At 39.4% G+C, this 23,405-nt stretch overlaps 1 protein-coding gene across 1 annotated transcript in view; it reads right to left on the reverse strand.

The window, feature by feature from the left end:
• Positions 1 to 23,405, reverse strand: part of LOC137498472 (relaxin receptor 1-like) — a 342,152-nt gene that overhangs the window by 243,151 nt on the left and 75,596 nt on the right. The window contains exon 3 of the mRNA XM_068226010.1: positions 8,170 to 8,253. Coding sequence (XP_068082111.1) covers positions 8,170 to 8,253 — 84 coding nt within the window. The remainder of the gene's footprint in view (positions 1 to 8,169; positions 8,254 to 23,405) is intronic.

Genomic DNA, 23,405 nt, shown 5'->3' on the forward strand with positions numbered 1-23,405 from the left:
GGTATTCATTCTGAAGCAGGGGCGTGTTTGAGGTCGTTCGTGCCTGGTTCGTAGCTAGGCCTTCTTATTGAGTTGAGGCGTCCATTGTTGGTGCGAGTACGTATACACCTAGCCACGGCATAGCTGGTTCCACTTCTGGTGTAGGTCCGACTCGTTGGCTGAATGGTCAGCGTACTGGCCTACGGTTTAGAGGGTCCCAGGTTCGATTCCCGGCCGGGTCGGGTACTTGAACGTTAATTGGTTAATTCCAATGACTCGGGGGCTGGGTATTTGTGCTGTCCCCAACATCCCTGAAACTCACACACCACACATAACACTATCCTCCAACACAATAACACGCAGTTACCTACAAATGGCAGATGTCGCCCTCCCTCATCGGAGGGTCTGCCTTACAAGGGCTGCACTCCGCTAGAAATCGCCACACGAAATTATATACTTCTGTTGTAAAGTATGGCTGTGCGTTTGTAATGAATGCGTGATCATTGGTATTGGTGGGGCAGGGCGGTGCCAAAGGGACGTGGTGGATGTAGCTGGGCTGGTAGAAATACGACGTCATTATTTCGATGTGAACGGCTCTGGCTGCAGCCTGGGCAGCCGATTTCCCGGAGTAAGTGGACGCACCAGAGATGGTTTTGGTGGTGCTGCTGCTGGTTGTGGTAGCGGAAGCGGTGGTCGTGGTGATGTGCACGTACCTCGGGTAAGGGTACATGGTTATGTGATGAAACGACGACTAGAAAATGACTCGAAATATATCCGCCCGTGCTCCTAAAGAAGAAATGAAGGCCCACCAAAGCATGCTGGTGATACCCAAGAATTATTATTCAACGGGAAATAACAGGCTAAAAATGTTCCTACTAGGCTTGGTATATGGATCTTAATAGCAGAGTCCACACAGCCCCACAGAAAGAGGGTCAATCCCTGCGAAGAGATTAATAAATTATCCTGGAGTGAAACTCCCCGGTCCACACAGACTATTTTTTCAAGGACGGTATTGTGGCTGCGTGCAGTGTATGGACACCATCAGCTGATTATGCTTGCTGATTCTCAATCAGAAGCAAGCGAAGAGAGCGCCTTTCCTAATCGATTGACTCAGGTAAGTGTTTTGATAATGCAATATACCCTAAGGAAATTTCGAAAGCATGAAATAATTTTAGTGTTCTCCACAAACTATTTAAAAATAATTGTCATTTATAAACATGAATGCACGACAGCTATACGGGACGATGTCTAGTAAAAGACTGAAAGTTTGAGTCTAAAAACGGAACATTTTGTTTAAAAACGACTCAGTTACTGTATTTCCTAAGAGCTATGGAAAATGCTCTAGAGAACATTTATTTCAGTCTCTTGAGTATAAACATGATTCAAATGAATTGATAACAAATTTGCAAGGAACTGAGGACAAAAGATATCTATAAAATATGAAAGGAAAAATATATGTCTTATAATATAAGCACAGTAGACTTAAGATTTCCGTTTTCCGTATTGAGTAAATATCGTGTGGCCTCATGTGGGGCCCTCAGCAGGTTTACGAGTTGACACTGTACAGGCGACCTGCGCGTCTATAAGAAAGGGCCCTAATTGTGATGAAATCTAATCGTGAAAACTCTCAGGAATTAACTAATGGAAGTTAAGAGCCCCGAATCGACCTGGAATCGAACTATTTCTCCTTAGAGCCCAAAGTCTCCGTTTATATACAACATTACTAAGAGTTCCAAGTGAATAACTTGGTCTACAGTATGGATAAATGAAGGTTGGTGCAAAATAAATTAAAACATTAAAAGTAAATAATCTATAATCTATATATATAAAATAGCTTGTCCTGACTGACTGACTGACTGACTGACTGACTGACTGACTGACTGACTGACTGACTGACTGACTGACTGATTCATCATCGCCGAGCCAAAACTACTGGACATAAAGAAATGAAATTTTGGGGATATATTCATATTAAGATGTAGGTGCTCGCTAAGAGAGGATTTTTGGATATTCCTTCGCTAAGGGGGTGAAAAGGAGGATGAAATTTTTAAATGAGTGTATCTATATCTCAAAACTTTAAAAGTTTACAGATGTAAAAATTGGTTTTAGAATCTTCTTTAAAAATAAGCAAACACGTATTTTTTTGTTTTCAGAAAATCCCAATAAGAGGGGTGAAGAAGGGTGAAAATGGGGAAAAATGGGTTGAATGCCTTTAATCTGGATGCCGGTACTTATATCTCAGAAACTGAAGATATTACAGACCTGAAAATTTGTACTTTTTATCTCTTTTAAAAATAAAGAAACACGTATATTTTTTTTGAAAATCCAATTAATGGGAGGGTGAAAAGGGGGTGAATTTTTAAAATGAGTGAATCTATATCTCCAAACTTTTAAAGTTTGCAGATGTAAAAATTGTTATTTAGAATCTTCATCAAAAATAAAGAAACACGTTTTTTTGTTTTCGGAAAATCGCAATAGGAGGAGTGAAAAGGGGTGAAAAAGGGGTTGAATGCCTTTAATGAGGCTACTTATATCTCAGAAACTGAAGATATTACAGACCTGAAAATTGGTGTTTGGGATCTCCTTTAAAAATAAAGAAACAATTATTTTTTTGTTTCTGGAAAATCCAATTAAGGGGGGTGAAAAGGGGGTAATATTTTAAAATGAGTGTATCTATATCTCAAAACTTTTAAAGCTTATAGATGTGAAAATTGGTATTTAGAATCTCCTTTAAAAATAAAGAAACAGGTACATTTTGTTTTCGGAAAATCCTAATAGGAAGGGTGGAAAAGGTTGAAAAAAGGGTCCAATGCCTTTCATGAGTATACTTATATTTCAGAACCTGAAGATATTACAGACCTGAAAATTGGTGTTTGGGATCTCCATTAAAAATAAAGCAACACGTATTTTTGTGTTTTTGTAAAATCCAATTTTTGGGGGGGGGGGTGAAAAGGAGGTGATTTTTTAAAATGAGTGTATCTATATATCAAAACTTTTAAAGTTTATAGATGTAAAAATTGGTATTTAGAATCTCCTTTAAAAATAAAGAAACACGTATTCTTTTGTTTTCGGAAAATCCCAATAGGAAGGGTGTAAAAGGGTGAATAATGGGTTGAATGTCTTTAATGAGGCTACTTATATTTCAGAACCTGAAGATATTACAGACCTGAAAATTGGTATTTGGGATCTATTTAAAAGTAAAGGAACACGTATTTTTTCGTTTTTGGAAAATCCAAATATGGGGGGTGAAAAAGGGGGGGTGAATTTTTTAAAACGAGTGTGTCTACATCTTAAAACTAAAAAAATTACAGATGTAAAAATTGGTAATTAGAATCTCCTCTAAAAATAAAGGAACACGTATTTTTTGTTTCCTGTAAATCCCAATAGCAGGGGTGTAAAAGGGTGAAAATTGGGTTGAATGCCTTTAATGAGGATACATATATCTCAGAAACGAAAGATATTACAGAAATGAAAATTTGTATATAGGATCTCCTTTAAAAATAAACACGTATTTTTTAGTTTTTGGAAAATCCAATTAATGGCCGTTAAACAGGAGTGACAAATTGGGGTGAATATTTTGAAAGAATATATCTACAGAATATCTTGGAAACGTAAACTGTTACAGACGTAAAAAGTGGGTGTTTGGAATCTCCTGTAAATGTAAAGAAACATAGGTGATTTGTTTTTGGAAACTCCTCTTAAGGGGAACTCAAAAGGGGTGAAATTTTAAAATGAGAATTTTTACAGTATATCTTAAAAACTTAACATGTTACAGGAGTGAAAAATGGTATTTTTTATCTCTATTAATCATAAAGAAACGTGTATTTTTTTCGGAAATACCACTTGGGTGGAGGGGCGGGAGGGGGGTAAAAGTGACTGAAAATGGTGTTGAATTATTTTAATTAGGCTACTGATATCTCAAAAATGAAGATGTTACAGACGTGAAATTTGATATTTGCAATCTGCTTTAAAAGTAAAGAAATACGTATTCTCGGAAAATCCAATGAATGGGGGGGGGGTGAAAGAATTGAAAAATTAATTGACTTAATTGTATGAGAAAACATACGTCTAATAAAAAGTAAAGTTGTTACAGACGTGAAAATTCGTATTTGGATCTCTTTTAAAAACAAAGAAAAACGCGTTTTTTGGGGTAAACCATCTTGGAGGGCGGGAGTGTAAAGGAGTTGAATTCCTTTCATGAGGACACATAAATCGAAAACTGAGGAAGTTAGAGTCGTGATACTTGGTATTTAGAAGATCCTTTACTATTAAAGAAATAAGTTTTTTTTTGTGGGGAAAATTCACTCAGGGGTGGGGGAGGGAGTAGTGTGAAATGAAGTGAAAAAAGTAAATTATTTTTATGGGGATACTTATATCTCAAAACTGAAGGTAATAGACGTGAACATTGGTGTACGGAATCTCCTTTAAACATAAAGACAATCCTCCTTTTAATTTTTTTGGGGGGGAGGGGGTGGCTGTAAATTAACTTAACGGCGGTGGGGTGTAGAAGGTTAGACCAATTGATTTTACTGTTCTTAATGTACTTATAAGGATCCTCCGTTGCTCAGGCGGCAGCGCGCCGGCCTCTCACAGCTGGGTTCCGTGGTTCAAATCCCTGTCACTCCATGTGACATTCGTGCTGGACAAAACGGAGGCGGGACAGGTTTTTCCCCGGATACTCCGGTTTTCCCTGGCATCAGCCATTCCAGCAACACATAAAAATAATAATAATAATAATAATAATAATAATAATAATAATAATAGTAATAATAATAATGTTCCGGACCGTCGTCAAATGTGCGGACCGCGCTGGAAACGGCTCCTGGACGGGTAATGACTATGAATGCAGACCGGCCGCGGGTTCAGTGCACATAATATGACACCACGCCGGATCTCCTCAAGGATTTTATCCATATTAAAAATGACCATACCCGGCGAGTTGGCCGTGCGTGTAGAGGCGCGCGGCTGTGAGCTTGCATCCGGGAGATAGTAGGTTCGAATCCCACTATCGGCAGTACTGAAAATGGTTTTCCGTGGTTTCCCATTTTCACACCAGGCAAATGCTGAGGCTGTACCTTAATTCAGGCCACGGCCGCTTCCTTCCAACTCCTAGGCCTTTCCTATCCCATCGCCGCCATAAAACCTATCTGTGTCGGTGCGACGTAAAGCCCCTAGCAAAAAAAAAAAATGACCATAGGATAAGATGGCGAAGATTTGCGGACACAACTGACCGGGAGGAATACCTGAGCCTAGCCCGGGAAGTACGAAATCGATTGCTAGAAAGGAAGATTGAAAATGGGAGGAAACGTGCCGTAATCTAATAGAAAACGAGTCAGATCGAGAATTTTGGTGGATTCTCGCAGAAAACGAGTCAGATCCCGAATTTCGGCGGATTATATATCTAAAACAATAAGCATTCAATAAAAATTTCAGTATAATACCGTAGCGAAGCACGGGTATCTTGCTAGTCTATATATATAAAATAAGAGTTTTGTCTGTACATTGCTCAGAATCTGAAAAGAATGATATTTCTGTATCGGTCATGTCCTCAGGAACAAGAAAATGCATTTTTTTACTTTTCCGTAATTTCTGTCTGTCTGTCTGTCTGTCTGTCTGTCTGTCTGTCTGTCTGTCTGTCTGTCTGTCTGTCTGTCTGTCTGTCTGTCTGTCTGTCTGTCTGTCTGTCTGTCTGTCTGTCTGTCTGTCTGTCTGTACACGCATCAATAGAAAATGGGTGAAGAGAATTTAATGAAAATGGTATGTAATGTCGGGGGATGAACCACTGCAATCTAGGCTACAAATTATTTTATTCACGTTGAGTGAAATGGTAGTTTAGGGCAAGGCCTGAAATGTTATTCTCAAATAAGTTATTTATGTTATTAGTGGTCGTATCGATAAATACTACATAACTAACATATTTTTAGTTATGTCGTAAGTTAGTAGTAGTTATGTAAGAAGTTATTAAATTTCCGATCACTTATGTCTTATACATTGTTACCGTATCGCATATAATCAGAGATATTCATGAATTTTGATTTTTGTTACTAAGTCCATATTAGCGCCGAGTCACGAGAAAATGAGTAAATAGAATTTAGTGAAAATCGGTATGTAAAGTCTGAGAATAAGGAACTGCAGTCTACGATATAAATAATTTTGTAAGACACCCTAATATCACAGAGTCGAAAGAAAACTAATGTGAAGGCCTGCAATATAGAAAGCTCATAAAATTTATCAACAATAACATTACATTGACCATTGTTTGTTGTGATGTGCTTTTTGTCTTCTGTTTCCTCTCATCCCCGATAGATAGGATTACTGCAGCGTACCGAGGTTTTCTTTTAATTTGCTTGACGTCGCACCGACACAGGTAGGTCTTATGGCGACGATGGGATAGGAAATGAATAGTGGTGTGAAGGAAGCGGCCTTGGCTTTAAGGTACAGCCTGGTGTGACTGGTGTGAAAATGGGAAAGCACGGAATACCATCTTCACGGTTGCCGGCAGTGGGGTTCGAATCCACTATCTCCCGGATGCAAGGTCACAGCGGCGCGCCCCTAACCACACGGGCAACTCGCCTGGTCGTACCGACTGTAACAGTCTGCCTGTATATTGGCGGGAAGTAGCTGGGGAGTAAGATAACTTTCTTCTTTAGCATGCCATTCCTCTGGTTCATACATTTTCTGACATATCTGGTACGTAACACACTGGTTCCTCATAGTATTCGAGCTATTCAATCCCTACTCTGAGGTACTGATTGAAATGAGTAGTGTGCATATTTAACGGAACAATGACAGAGGAGAGTTCACGGCAGTCTGCGACCTGGTTATTCCAGCTCTGGAACTTTGGACTGTTGGATCGGCACCGCAGTACTGTTCGTTGAAAGTGAGAAAGTGTGCGGTTTTTCATATGATAACATTGCTTTCAATCGCTACATTCCTACTGACGTTTTTGTAATGACCTATGTTGAATTCAGTTAGGAAAACCACCAAGTCCGTCTTTCTGAGAATCCCGTAGCGAAGCACGGGTACATCAGCTAGTTATAAAAATAAAACAAAAATATTTTTCAGTAAATTTGACGACAATAATGATCGTATTGTCTCGTCTAGCCTGAACAAAATTTTGATTTGATGCCATCCAGCCTGCCTGCGTATCAATGTCTACAATGGTATCTTTTGTGATTTCCATCCGATTTTTAATTAATTTTGTCGAGTAAACATCAATTAAATCCTAAAACATGGAGTGCCAAATTGACTTCTGTGCGCCCTTCAAAAATCTTACTTCTTCTAGGTTTTAATTCTAGATCTTGCGATCTGTAAGCGAAACTGTACCAATGATCAACACAAGAAGCTATTTGATAACTATGCTCATAAGCAAACATCTAAGAACGGTGCATTTGTGTTAATTAAATTCAATTTATTTCATTTTGAAAAGGCTTGATTTTATAATAGTTTTGATTTAAGGGCTTGAATTTTCGAAATACCGCATGTGTTGTTTAAATTTGTGTTCTTTATTTCGCGGTTAATTTGAACCCCATAACACATCAAATCCCCGCATTTCTGGATAATGCCTTGGTTAAAACCCAAGTAGGTTGGTGTATATTCTGCGCTGCATTTTCAGTGGCCCGATATACCTTTACATCTATAGGTGCACTTTAAATAATAAACGACAAGGCATACCACGTTCATTGCTATTTATGTCGTTTGAAATAATGCCGGTTAGGCCTATATCGTGAATATTTCGTCACCTGACAAGGAATCTATAAAATGATTTTCATTTTAGCGTCCATCAGATCTGACCCTAGTTTCATATCCTTCCCCGTGATTAAGAAGTGTTCATATACAAAAGTAGACTCAAATATGTACATCTTGACTGATTCTCAAGAGAATAAAAGGAACGGAAGTGCAATGAAATTACGAAACAATTCGGACGAATTCGATGCTGCCTAAAATATGTTTCATTGTAAAAACTAAGAGTTCTAGTTGATAAATTTTCTGGTACATCTTATTCAGTTACGTAGAATGGCTTGATAAATACACCGAGCACGAAACGCTACAACTAAATCAGCATTCCCCACCGGTACTTCAGTCAACGAGCCGTTAAAGCACCGTGCACTCCACAATGGCACAGCGGCCAGCACACGTGGATTATGCATAGGTTGAGCTGTCCTAGGTTACATGAAATGGTATACTTACCACAGTGAACAGTCTCCGCTTCCGTATCCCCCAGTGGCCGTTTAGGAAACAAATGATCGTAGTACAGTGAGCCCACTTCATCATCTAAAACAAAAAGAAAAAATGGTGTCTCTCAACCGCAGTAACAACTCCGTGAATATTTTGTACTGCATGGCTTCTCTCACCAGATATTTTTGTTGCTAGCTGTAAGAGACTTCTGAATTCCTAGTAAAAAGCCATCTTTATATGCATAAATTATAATTATCACACAACAAGTGTAACTCTGCTATCCTTAATTAGTGTGTGCACAGTAATTGTAATGTTTTTTCAGAGTGTAATGTAAAACATACAGCCATCATGCATCATGTGGAAGTTAGATAATCATATTACCACTTCTCCAGAGTTATAAAGCGAATTAAAAATGACTGACAGGATGATCGAAAGTAGGTTTTTATTATATCACTACCGATAGCCCTATGTGGCCTGAAACCACACCGGCTTTCATGCAACTGATTTTCTGTCATCTTCTACAATATTGTAGGCTTAAGCACTTTACCTGGTATGTTGGCCAAATGGGTACCTCGATGGTTCTGACGATACTCCTCGTTATCCTCGGCGTAGAATGGTGTATTTACTGTTTTCGTCCAATTAGCAACGGTTTGGTTAATTGTCTGTGATGCTAGGATGCTGAAGTTCACCTTGATAGTTAAGGTGTTAATGTTTTCATTCTAACAGTCTTACTGCCCCATATGGTGTGGAAAATGTTAGCCGTAAGAGCACAACGGAAGCCACGACTCCGATTATTTCTTGGTGCCCACGCCCATTCCACAGCACCACTTACTAGCCACAACTTACAAGACCACTCAGTCACTCAGTCACTCAGCCGTTGGCTATTTATGATCTAGAGCCCCGCTACAGGAACTTCATAACATATCACCTAAGTATCGTACTTATTTGCATGTAGAACTATGAATTAGCATAAGTACTCATACTGTTCGTGTAAATAACATTTTAGAACGTAGAAGAGAGAAATCTTCGTAGAGGGTGATATGAAGTGACCGACTGGGAAACTTCGTTTGCCTCTCTTGGCGCTTGTTAAATATTATTAAGTTTCGACAAGTTGACTAATTTAACGTGATGGTCTTATACCTTCAAACTATAATATATTGTATTTTTAAAATTCATAATATTCCAACGAGAATAACAATACAGTATATATCTCATTCTAATGTAAGCACAGAGCACAACCGAAACGGAACTGTACTCCTTTATCCATGTTCTGACACGTTCGAAATTGCTTTTCTACTACATAATCGTGTTTTTATGTCTGGAGCTAGAATACTAGATTGCAGTGGTATGGTGGAGATGTTCTTAACCCTCCCTCGGTAATGTGAACGCCCAGAATGTAAATGGTAAGGTCGGGTCGCATCCAACCCATCTTATATTTCGTCAATTTGGAGTGCTAAGAAAGGTGGCAAAGCATGATAACGTGTTCAGTTTTATAATTACTTTATTCATAACACTTTGAAGTCAGTTTTATTACAATGCAAATGAATGAAAACCTACAACCAGTTTTCCAGTCATTGAGCGGGTCAGTGATGTTATGAATGACTCATGTATAGGCTATTAGTACGATGGGGTCGCCACTCCCAAAGTGATTTATTAATGACTGATAGATGCTATGAAGTGAGAATTGAGAGTGTTTCTGGAATGAAAGATGACAGGGAAAACCGGAGTACCCGGAGAAAAATCTGTCCCGCCTCCGCTTTGCCCAGCACTAATATCACATGGAGTGACTGGGATTTGAACCACGGTACCCAGCGGTGAGAGACTGACTCGCTGCCGTCTGAGCCACCGGGGTTCTGTTTGATTACATTATTTTACTTACAAATAGAAAAGTATTAGCCTTTCCACGTCCACTGAGTCCCATATTTACAGCGTCATTTAAAATTGTAAAATTAGCAACTATTTATTTAATTTAGAATGATCGGATTCAAAACAAGTAGAAGTGAAAGGAGATTATCTAAAAAGTAGATTACAAAGGCATACATGAAGTCTTGAAAAAATTAAATACGAAAATTTTTAAAACTACATCTAGATAAACAAAACAGGAAACCGTTGTTTCTGCACATGAACAGATAAAATGTAGTCTAGATTTCCTTCTTTTCAAACTATAAACAGTTATTAACAGGAAAGAACACACTAGTGGGAAAAACTAGCCGCAAAAGTGCCTGTTGATAATACAGATTGCAAAACACACCTAACACATTTCACTTTCGACATCACTAGAATCATCAGCTGAAGAAGGGCACAGTACTGCTTTATGCTCTCCACGCAAGCAACAACGGCACTTCTTACAGAACTCATTCCTTTTTCTGCCCTTTGAAGAATCGCAGTATTCACACCTTTTTCTTTTCTTAGGAAATTGGACCTCTGTTGCTTTAGATTTTCTTGCTTATTTCCCGCTTTCTTGTTCTTTCCGCATCAACTGTTGCGAAGCTCCTTTGGAAGACGCTGTTTTTCCTTTCTTTTCTCCATCACAGGTTTAGTCACGGCAAATGCAAGCCACTTTAGGAAGGTGCGGCGTGCATCATTTGGGTACAAATCCTTTTTTACATTGCATTTGTGAAGCACAAAACTGTTTATTGCTGCAATACCTAGAATTACATATAAGTACCTCAGTGGCCATCTTCTCTTTTCCCTTCTAGTAGTTTTGTCATGAATAAGCTTGTCTAAGATGCTAACGCCCCTCTTTAATTATGTTGTGGAATCCCGTTATCCGTTATATAAAGAGTAGCGGTCGACGAGAATTCCATTACTTCGGATTTCTTCGTATCATCATTTATGGTTCCAGCGAAGTGCATTGACGAAATTCTTTGGGATGTGCAAAACTAACATTTTGTTATCTTGATACATGAACCGATAAAAGCCTACTGATGTTGATGATAACATTGAAGGCGGAATTTGTAGATTATTTTTCCGCAAAGTGCCCACAAAGATTAGTTGCCATTCAAGAAACGCTTCAGTCAGCTCATACGAGGAGAACCAGTTGTCAGAAGTCACATTTCTGTTACTCCCTTTCAGTGATTCTGTTATCCTTAATACATACTGTGCTGGCAGAGGCAAATCATTCTTCTTCTTTGCTTGCTCTTTACCGATGTATAGTATGCCTCCAAGAAAATAAAACGCTCTCGCTTCACAGAGGGAGATTATGTTCAAGCCTTATTTATCAGGCTTCGTTGGAAAGGACAACGGCCAAGGAATCTTAGCAAAGTCTCATCCACTGTAACGTACTCTGAAGGAGTGTAACACCTGGAGCAGTTTCTTTCAAAAGCATTCCATACTTCCCTGAACGCGTCACATTTGTCCGTAGATTTTCTTGCCGTTCTCGAGGCTTTGTCATCAAATTATAAATTCTGCGGAAGGAAGGCAAATCTCTATTGGGACATTGTGCAGCGGCATACTGGAGGTCCGTATATTGAAGAAAACATGTCATCAAGTCTCAAACCAGGATTTTTTAGTAGAGCACTCATGTACAACAGCCCGATCAGAGCCCTGATTTCTATTGGATCAGTAGGTGATATAAACCAATGAACTGAATTGTACCGGAGTTTTGACTTTCTTGTTTCTGCATTAGTATGACGTACAATTTTTTCGATGATTTCATCGCTAATAAATGAGGAAAAAAATTCTAATTCATCAGTAACGCCACGTGCTTTTCTTTTGGGTCCTGGCAAATGCGTGATGATATTCGAAGGTGTGTCATCGGAAACTTTAAACGCACTGGCTTTTCGGTCCAAATTGTTTCATCATCTTTACCGAGTTCAAAATGTCTGACATCATCTTCCCACATTGCAGCTTGAGCATCACTATCTCCCAAATATGAAACGTTCCCACCATCACAATAAAAACAGATCTTCAGAATGGTCACTGTCCGCTAATGATTCATCTTCCGATTCGGAGATGTCTCACATATTTCTTCATCACAATCTCCTTCGGAGTCCTCTTCTTGTCTTTGCAATTCAGCTAATATATCTTCCATGGAGCAGATAAACTTACCGAATGCCATGGTGCACAACAGTTGAGAAACACTGGAAGAAAGAGAGAAAAGGGAGATGAAATGACAGGGAGAATGTCTAACGTAAACCATAATGTTTCCGACCCAACATGTGACAAGGGTGAATATAAATTAGAACAGAATCGGGTAGTCACTTACCTAGCCTCTTCAGTCCCGAGCCTGTTGATGCATTCACTGCGTTATATTTTGCTCAAATAATTTTAAAAAATCACCATAGAAAATTAGTGTGTTTCACTAAGTTGTTTTATTCGTGTAGCATATATGCTACATCAGGACTCAGAGTTGACTTTCCTACCATTATTATTTTTTCCTTAAATTATTTTGTTTTATTGTAAGTAGACAAAACCACATGTAGAGCATATGCTACATACGGACTGAGGAGGCTAGGACGTGCGATCTCTCAGACGCCTTCCTCATAAGAAGGTTAACCTGACGCTATGTCACCTGGAGGTAAGGGAGGGAGGAACAGTGAGCAAGCAACTTCCGGTCGGGTCGGATCCGACCCACACCTTACCGTTTGAAGATTAATATCCTAATAACCCTTGTATTATTTACAAGATGAGTAATCCCGAACGCTACACCACTTCATACTTCCGTTGGCAGAAACTTTACATAAGATAAAGAATAGATTTTACAGCCATTATAAATGCAGAGTTCAGAGTTATAGGCTGTAAAAAGAATTGACGAAAGCAAATTCTAGGTAATTTAAGTGGGAAATGAAATATTTTGAACTGACGTTCCCTCCTCGTACCATCAATATTTTCCCTAACAAGAGAGAAAGGCTCGCGTCAGATAAAGCAATTTCTCCAAGTGAATGTATCTTAAAATATTAGCGCCAAGGCAAAAGCTTGTCATCGGGAAGAGTGAAGTAATTACACAGAGCAGTTCCAGATAAGTTTGTTATTGAATTATCTGGTAAGAAATTAGCGTGTGACTGACAATCATAAATTATTCTGGTGGATTTTAAGTGCAGGAGGAAGGATATTTTCCGAGTGCAAACAGTTGGACGAATGCAAGCATGAAATTACAAAGATATTTATGCAACGGCAATACATATTTACCTGAAATCACATTATCTCATGTTACAATTTACATTTGAAATTTGAATTGCATACATTTTAAGAGTTGAGGTCCTTGTAGCAAGTGCAATTGGACAAGTAAGAATCCAGGTGGGAATATTCTTAGCGAAATTCAGTAATTTGCCGAGTTCACTTATAGGGAAGATAGTACAAACTCATTGTAAGATCTAAGGTAAGGTAAGGTAAGGGTTATTCTGCCCGAAGGCAGGTCCGAACCTCCGCAGAGGTGTTCCTGTGCCGGAGTTTACGTGCGTAAGATCTAATGAGTTCATAAAATGAAATATTTTCATTCACATAGCTGCTACAACGGAATATTTGATTAGCGTGAGAAATTTCTAACTAACCTAAGAAATTCATTATTTTTAAAACAATGCGTACTTAATGCAAGTATATTTAATTCTATTTAAATCAGTGTCATAACCGAATGTTTTATAGAGAAACTTGAGCCATATACGATGCATTCATTAAGTCATATACCACAATTACTGATATTATACATTATATCTCATTCTTAGGAAATTGTTCTAGGCCTATAGCAAGCAATAAAATTGCAAAGATATAAGATTTTAAGTTTGGTAGTGTACTTTCATAATCGGAAGGAGTCTAGGAACTCAGGGTTTTACCAAAGAATTCGAGTTATGTCACAATGTCAGTTTCCTGGAAAATTCCAAAGGTATATAGATATTATTTAACATAATTTTTCAGTGAGCTTGTTTTAATTAAACACTTAATAATGCTTAATTTACCTCGAAGCAAGATATTAATTTTTAATTGAAACCAGTACAGTAATGCATATCGTAAAAACGTTAATTTCTTTTAGTTACACAGCGCATATTCAAACTTTGTCGTTTAACTCTGGAAGTATTTAATTACAAATGCAAGAGCGGAAAGTAAATCCTAATTGCCAGCGAGAACTGATGCATTTCTTTTTTGCTATTTGCTCTACGTCGCACTGACACAGATAGGTCTTATGGTGACGATGGGACAGGAAAGGCCTAGGAATGGGAAGGAAGTGGCCGTGGCCTTAATTAAGGTACAGCCCCAGCATTTGCCTGGTGTGAAAATGGGAAACCACGGAAAACCATCTTCAGGTCTGCCGACAGTGGGGTTCGAACCCACTATCTCCCGGATGCGAGCTCACAAATGCGCGCTCTTAACCGCACGGCCAACTCGGCCGGTAGAACTGATGCTCATGTGACTTTGAATGTAGTGTGCGCGCATATGAAATATAGACAATTTTCAGTCGGTATAGCACTTGAATATAATATGATGTCCATGATCACAGTCAATATATATATATATATATATATATATATATGGTGTTCATGGCAGTCGAAGTGTTCGTTGGAGTAGTTACAGAAAAAATAAGAGTTAAATGACACGGTAATGTAGACAAACCCTGCTGAAAAATACCTTGGAATCCGTCGACACTCTTGCCAGTGTAATGAAACAAAATTCTTCAGCCGTTTAATTCATGGCGGGATGTTGGTGTCGACTCCGTATCTTTAGACATTCTTTTTTTTACAAGTTGCTTTTACGTCGCACCGACATAGATAAGTCTTATGGTGACGACGGGACAGGAAGGGCTAGGAGTGGGAAGGAAATGGACGTGGCCTTAATTAAGGGACAGCCCCAGCATTTGCCTGGTGCGAAAATGAGAAAAAACGGAAAAACATCTTCAGGGCTGCCGACAGTGGGGTTCAAACCCATTATCTCCCGAATCTTTAGAAAATTAACTCACTCTTCTTAGAGTTACCATATTTCTTTGTTTTGTGTGTAATTTGAACTCTGATATTAGATAACTGCGTTTCTTATGGAAATTGTGATATCGCAAGTCGGATATTGTTCATTTAGCAACTTTCATGAGACCACTGAACTCCGGAGGGTCAGCTACAGTGCGGTGTCTCTGAGGTCACGTAAAGCGGCTTTGAGATCGGAACATCGGAATAGAGAGTAATCATGGCCCAGTTTGTGGTTACAATTGGAGCGGTTCACAAATGTTTGCCATAAATTAGGTTCCATTTATGATGTCATTGAGCCGCGCTCGAAATACCTTACAGAATGAGGATGTATTCTAGCTAGCTCCAAGAGGGAAAGGCAGTTTGACATGCTCGGCACCCAAACTAGAGGTTCGTGTACTGAAATTTACATAGTGGTCTTAGGAATGATTTCCAACATGTTATTCAATGGGTGGATATGTCACGCTAATACGTATGTGCATTTTACCGCAGACGAATGTGTGCGCACGTGCTCTGAAAATCAGGCAATCCACTGATCAAGCTAAGTCAGAAGATGAGCTCTTTGGTCACCGAGTCCTGAAGGATAGGCCAGTTGATAACCTTACGAAGTAACTCAAGGAGCTGTTTACTATTTTGAGTTGCCACACAGTGTCCGTAAACTGTTCGGAACGCTCATTCTGTTCTATATGATAAATCCACAGCCTGTTTCCAGTCAGAGACCGGGTCAGGAATGGAATGTAAGAAGCCCCCCATCTAGCGAAGATGATAGGAATTGTGCCGGCTGCCGAAGCCTGTCGCAATCCTCTGGGGCATTTCAGTTGTATATAAATGACATTTTTTGAAACCCATGCTGGTGTTAAGTCATAGTAAGTCTACTAATCGAAATGCGTCTCTTCTTTGCCTTCAAGATGCCTTTTACTTTGAATCAATAACGGTATAAAATTAATTGCGAGGAAGATTTAATATATAAATACAGCAAAGAGAACTTTGTTCATCACAACATTTATACTTTTATGTATCATGTTTGCTAATGTTATCACTTTATTATTTCACATCAAGATAGTAATGATATACCATGTTTGATAATAACAGCATAAGAATAAATTTACAAAATGAGCAGCTAATATTGTGTTCAGGCGCTATTCGATCCTCCTAAATGCTGACTGTGTTTGAGTTACAGCTGTTGCACATGGTCAGGCAGAAAAACTTTTTACCTTCTATTGAAAATTAGTCGCATGTTTCACATTCTGTCACATGATTTTTTAACGTAGTTGATAGATTTTGTGATATACGATGGTAATTCTCTTCATCGTCTCATTAATACGAAGCGATACATTAAGTAAGTAAGTAAGTAAGTAAGTAAGTAAGTAAGTAAGTAAGTAAGAAAGAAAGAAAGAAAGAAAGAAAGAAAGAAAGAAAGAACATGGCAAAACAAGAAGTTTATGTAAAGTATGCTGGCAGGCAAATAGTTAACATGTACTCTATACTGAATCTATTAAACCAAACCCCATGGCACTATAGCCCTTGAAGGGCCTTGGACTACCAAGCGACCGCTGTTCAGCCCGAAGGCCTACAGATTACGAGGTGTCGTATGGTCAGCACGACGAATCCTCTTGGCCGTTATTCTTGGCTTTCTAGACCGGGGCCGCTATCTCACCGTCAGATAGCTCCTCAATTCTAATCACGTAGGCTGAGTGGACCTCGAACCAGCACTCAGGTCCAGGCAAAAATCCATGACCTGGCCGGAAATCGAACCCGGGGCCTCCGGGTAAGAGGCAGGCACGATACTGAATGTATACTGAACATAAATATATAAAATATAAATATATAAATATTTTCGCCCGGTGGCTCAGGATGCCTTTCAGATGTTATTTGCCGCACAGAAGTGCACAATTTATTCAGTCATTCCACAACATAACAAAAACGGCGAAGGTGTTCTCCCTGTAACTAACGTAAATAAGAGAAGGTGTAGTTGTCTCACTGCACTCACTTCAATAAATGGAGATGAAATGAAGGACACGTAAATATTTCATTCGTCAAACTACTTAAAATATTCTGGAAACTTTAGAATATTCTTGGAAATATACATGTAAATAACAAAAATAAACGTATGGTAGGAAGCGAATTGAAATTTCTGATCTTTATCTTATAAAGGAGCAGGAATGTGGTCGTCTCATGAACTGAGTTATAGTTGATACGTGAAAGGCTAATTCAAGAATCTCCTCAATGTTTTGCAAATTAATTGACCCACTTTAGCCCAATCGACCGGCATGTTGACGTCCAAAGGCTGCATTAGGAGTTAATGGGTCGTTAAGGCCTTGCAATAATAATAATAATAATAATAATAATAATAATAATAATAATAATAATAATAATAATAATAATAATAATAATAATAATAATAACATTTAGCCGATACTCTGATAATCTCTTACACAGGAAGTCTGAACTTCACCTGCAATATCAACATCCCCTCAGAACCACATCTTAGATGTAGCCTGGAAGAGTTTGTTTATTTCCATAGGGTAATCAGGTCGGTATAAATATGTTTTGTGGCTAAGGTAATAGAAGGTACCCAGGAATATGAAATTAGTTACCATGTCTGAGCCTTTTCCAGACAACGCACGGTAGTTTTACAGAGAAGTGCGCTAGAAATTACTGGTAGTGTTGGGCAGGGATGGTTTGGTAATAGAGTTCAGATAGGCTGCCTGTTAGGTCATTTGTCTGGAGGTTCGTTGGATTCTCAAATAGCACCTCTGATATAAAGTGATAGAAGGAAAAGTGCAAAAAACCATAGGAGAGCCAAAATTAGGTGTATTGGGCTAAACATTGAGTGAGGTAGATTGCCATTACCATGTTCACTAGGACAGAAAGTGCTGTACTGCACTCCGAGTGAGCCTATGTCGTTATAGCACCACGCTCACCTTAGCAGTTCCCATGCAATCAGAGCCATAAATGTGATTTGGACATCAGAGAAAACTATCAATCAATCAATCAATCAATCATTCAATCAATCAATCAATACTGATCTGCATTTAGGACAGTCGCCCAGGCGGCAGATTCCCTATCTGTTGTTTTCCTAGCCTTTTCTTAAATGGTTGCAAAGAAATTGGAAATTTATTGAACATCTTCCTTGGTAAGTTATTCCAATCCCTAACTCCCCTTCTTATGAATGAATATATGCCACAATTTGTCCTCTTGAATTCCATTTTGATCGTCCTACTTTCCTGCTTTTAAAGACGCCACACAAAATTACTCGTCTACTAATGTCATTCTACGCCATCTCTCCGCTGACAGCTAGGAACATACCACTTAGTCGAGCAGCTCGCCTTCTCTCTCCCAATTCTTCCCATCCCAAACTTTGTAACATTTTTGTAACGCTACTCTTTTGTCGGAAATCACCCACAACAATTCGAGCTGCTTTTCTTTGGATTTTTCCCAGTTCTTGAATCAAGTATTCCAGGTGAGGGTCCCCAAAACTGGAACCATACCCTTGTTGGGGTCTTACCAGAGACATATACGCCCTCTCCTTTACATCCTTACTACAACCCCTAAACATCCTCATAACCATGTGCAGAGATCTGTACCCATTATTTACAATCCCATTTTTGTGATTACCCCAATGAAGATATTTCCTTATATCAACACCTAGATACTTACAATGATCCCCAAAAGGAACTTTCACCCCATCAACGCAGTAATTAAAACTCGGAGGACTTTCCTTATTTGTGAATGTCACAACCTGACTTTTAACCCCGTTTATCAACATACCATTGCCTGTTGTCCATCTTACAGCATTATCGAGGTCTTTGAAGTTGCTCACAATCTTGTAACTTATTTATTGCTCTATAGAGAATAACATCATCCGCAAAAAGCCTTATCTCTGATTCCACAATTCGGTGTGGCCTGGGCCCAGATATACTGTAGCTACATAAATACCGCATCCATTGATACACAGCAACAGACTGTGTTGTGAGAGTAATATAGTTTTAATGTAAGGGCAATTATCCCTATTCCAAACCAAACCAAACCAAACCCCTTGGCACTACAGCCCTTGAAGGGCCTTGGCCTACCAAGCGACCGTTGATCAGCCCGAAGGCCTGCAGATTACGAGGTGTCGTGTGGTTAGCACGACGAATCCTCTCGGCCGTTATTCTTAGCTTTCTATACCGGGGCCGCTATCTCACCGTCAGATAGCTCCTCAATTCTAATCACGTAGGCTGAGTGGACCTCGAACCAGCCCTCAGGTCCAGGTAAAAATCCCCGACCTGGCCGGGAATCGAACCCGGGGCCTCCGGATGAGAGGCAGGCACGCTACCCCTACACCACGGGGCCGGCATTATCCCTATTCAAGTCCATATATTTGGCACTCATATTGTTAAGCAATGAACAGTAACACTGACCAGACAGAATAAACAGATTAACAGATCAACCGCATGTACTTTATCCGTAAATGTACGAGATGCATGGGAATACGTTTTATTCATATACCCGGACAATGAATACCGAAAATTTTATGATTACTTATTTGATATTATCAGTACCCCTTAATACTGAATATTTTCATAAAATGTGCATCATGTATGTGCAATTCGTATTTGACATTGTAGCTGCCTCAGTGCTTTCCGTGGGATAACACTGATAAAATACCTGGTATTAAAAATAAAATTTCCACGGCTGCTACATTAAGAGATATGTGCATGGACACTCACTATCTTGGGCTTGTAGGTAATAGGCACTTCAGGGATTTTCATGACATGTAATCAGTGAATCTTAACATTAGTTCATCATTACCGAGTTTAATTATGAGGATTCTATGACAAAATTACATATCTCCAAGTAAATAATGAAATCGGCAGTTGTTATAAAACAGTATCTAAATTTATTCAAACAACTCCCTACACTACTACATTAATCTGTACAAAACTTCCGTCATTTGGAATATGATTTCCTTTCTTTGAATTTACGAGATATGAAAACGATATTGTTATTCACTTTAAATTATAATCATTTTTATATATTTAAGTAAATTCCAATTGAACGCAGTTTACACTTGAAATAATAATCTCACATATTGTTAATGCATTTCTGAATATGATAACATTTTAGCATGGCAGCTTTAAAATCATCTACTCGCTCCATCCGTACATTGAAATATTTCTATCTCGTACGAAAAGAAAGTTTGGGCATCCCACACTAGCTGATGCACCCGCGCTTCGCTACGGAGTTCTACACTATGTACAGAATTCTAGGTTAAGTAGTGTACTCATTGTGGGTAATATTTAGTTTAATTGCAGAGCTCTTAACGTTACACCAGAAAAGGGGCGGGGAAGTCACCATACGTACTTTCCCGACTGAAGACTGGCTTAAAGAATATTCATTGCAGTAGCATGCCATCTTGCCTACTATCAGTCACATTCAAGCTGGGGAGTTTTCATTATGATGGCAGGCCCAGCTGCCTACTGCCAGTCACAATCAACTTGGGCAGTATTCAATATAATGGCAGACACTCACACTCCGCCTGCATTTTTACATCCTCAAAAGGACTGTCTTTGTGTATTTTTCAACTGAACCCAACATAGGTTTTGACAATGACCTCAGTAGAACTGTCGCGATCAATAACAATATTATGATATGAAATTCTCGATCGAGTGAAAAAAAGACACATTTTCTTACGTTTTATGAACAGTACTACGCAGCCGAACTAACAGTCATAAGTTCCAGAGCTGGAATGACCAGGCCGCAGTCAGCCGTGAATACTCATCTGCCATTATTCCCTTTGTGCACACTTCTCGTTCAAATCAGTGCCTCAGAGCAGGTATCGAATAGCTGGAATATTATGATGAACCAGTGGGTCACGTACCAGTAGTATCAGAAAATTTATGAGCCAGAGGAATGGCATGCGAAAGAAGAAAGTTATCTAATTCCCCATCTACTTCCGGACTATACTCGGGCAGGCTGTTATACTCGGAACGCAGCAGTAATCCTGTCTATCGGAGATGGGTGGCAGAATAAGAGAGAAAGCAAGTAGTATAATTGGATGGTTCTGGCACCTCCTCCCGCGGGAAATTTGAATTCTGGCGGGAAATTTGAATTTGGCGGGAAATTTGAATTTTGGCGCTAGATTTGAATTTGTAAACAAAGCCACGTGCTTTTTGACAGCTGTCATCGACAACAACGCATCGCTAACCTCACTGCTGCCATCTTGACGGGCCTAAACCTCAGTGGTACCAACTTAACCTAACTAGCGCGATGTAAACAAAGCCACGTGCTTTTTGACAGCCACGTGCTTTTTGACAGACAACAACGCATCGCTAACCTCAGTACTGCCATCTTGACGGGCTCGCGCTAGTTAGGTTAAGTTGGTACTACTGAGGTTTAGGCCCGTCAAGATGGCAGTACTGAGGTTAGCGATGCGTTGTTGTCTGTCAAAAAGCACGTGGCTGTCAAAAAACACGTGGCTTTGTTTACATCGCGCTAGTTAGGTTAAGTTGGTACCACTGAGGTTTAGGCCCGTCAAGATGGCAGCAGTGAGGTTAGCGATGCGTTGTTGTCGATGACAGCTGTCGAAAAGCACGTGGCTTTGTTTACAAATTCAAATCTCGCGCCAAAATTCAAATTTCCCGCCAAAATCCAAATTTCCCGCCAGAATTCAAATTTCCCGCGGGAGGAGGCGCCAGAACCATCCAATTATACTACTAAAGCATATCGCAACAAAAAATGGTCAAAGTAATGTTATTGTTGATCAGTTTTATGAGCTTTCCATATTGTAGTCCTTCATATTTAATTTTCTGTGATATTAGGGCATCTCATGTAATCGCTTCCATAACTGCCTCTTGTCTTATTCTTCAAGCGATGGTTCCTTTATGATTTTTTCCCGTTATTATAATCGTCTTCAAAATTTTCCTTGTCGATATGGACCGAAGACCACGCGGTTAAGGCAATCATGACAAAAACCATCGCCAGTTAACACTACTGAACCATATTTCTATGTTAGTGATGCTCGGCCTTGATATGGACTAAGCAACAAAACTCTAAATTCATGAATTCCCTTGTCATATTCATCCCACTGTGGGCGGGGGTGGTAGATCAATGCCCACGGTATTCCCTGCCTGTCGTAATAGGCGACTAGAAGCCCAGGTGGGCTCTGAACATAGGAGCGTGGATTGGCGACAACGGGGTCCTTAGCTGAGCCCTGGCTTTGATTCTACTTACTTGTGCCAGGCTTCCCGCTTTCCTATCTATCCTATCTGACCTCCAATGGTCAACTCTTGTTCTTTTCTGACCCCAACAGTAGTACGTATGGAGGCCTAGGGAGTGTTTCATTTTCACGCCACTCCTGACCCTTGTCTTCCTTAGGCCGATATCTTGTCGAAGTGTCGGACCCCTTCCATTTTTCCTCTCTGATTATAGTGTTATATGAAGGACGGTTGCCTAGTTGTACTTCCTCTTAAAATAATAATCACCACCACCACCACCACTCTTTCCATAGTCGGTACGGTAAAACTGAATAACGCGTAGAGGCGCGCGGCTGTGAGCATGCATCCGGGAGATAGTAGGTTCGAATCCCACTATCGGCAGCCCTGAAGATGGTTTTCCGTGGTTTCCCATTTTCACACCAGGCAAATGCTGGGGCTGTACCTTAATTAAGGCCACGGCCGCTTCCTTCCAACTCCTAGGCCTTTCCTATCCCATCGTAGCCATAAGACCTATCTGTGTCGGTGCCACGTAAAGCCCATAGCAAAAAAAAACTGAATAAAACATAAATGACTCTAACTTGTATTCTCTGTAACTTTTGTTATGAAGTACTTTTCAGTAAGACCAAAAACATATTTATTTAAAAATTAAAGTTTTGGCCCCTTCCCCTAAACTAACATATCATTCAGGGTGAATAAAATGATTTATAGTCTACACTGTAGTTATTTATTCTCCGACTTCACGTACCTATTTTCATTAAATTCTGTTTGCCCATTTTCTCATGGCTCAGCGCTGATATGAACTTAACAGCAAACGTTCAGTTTAATGCATATCTCTGTTATAATAGCCGGTAAGTTAAAAATATATAAGACATGAATGATCGAACATTTAATTCTCTATAACTTTTGTTAGGCAGTATTTATCGATTGGAGCAATGATAAAAAAATATTTGAGAATGAAAGTTTACGCCTTCCCTAAACTACCATTTCGTTCGGCGCGAGTGAAATTATTTATATCATAGATTGTAGTGGTTTATTTCCCGACTTTACATACCGATTTTCATTAAGTTCTCCTCATCCATTTTCTCGTGATGCGCCTACATACATACACACAGACGGACAAAAATTACGGAAAACTAAAAAGTGCATTTCCTTGTTACAGTGG

The sequence above is a fragment of the Anabrus simplex genome, chromosome 2 (genome assembly GCF_040414725.1).
Source record: "Anabrus simplex isolate iqAnaSimp1 chromosome 2, ASM4041472v1, whole genome shotgun sequence".
NCBI classification, from domain to species: domain Eukaryota; kingdom Metazoa; phylum Arthropoda; class Insecta; order Orthoptera; family Tettigoniidae; genus Anabrus; species Anabrus simplex.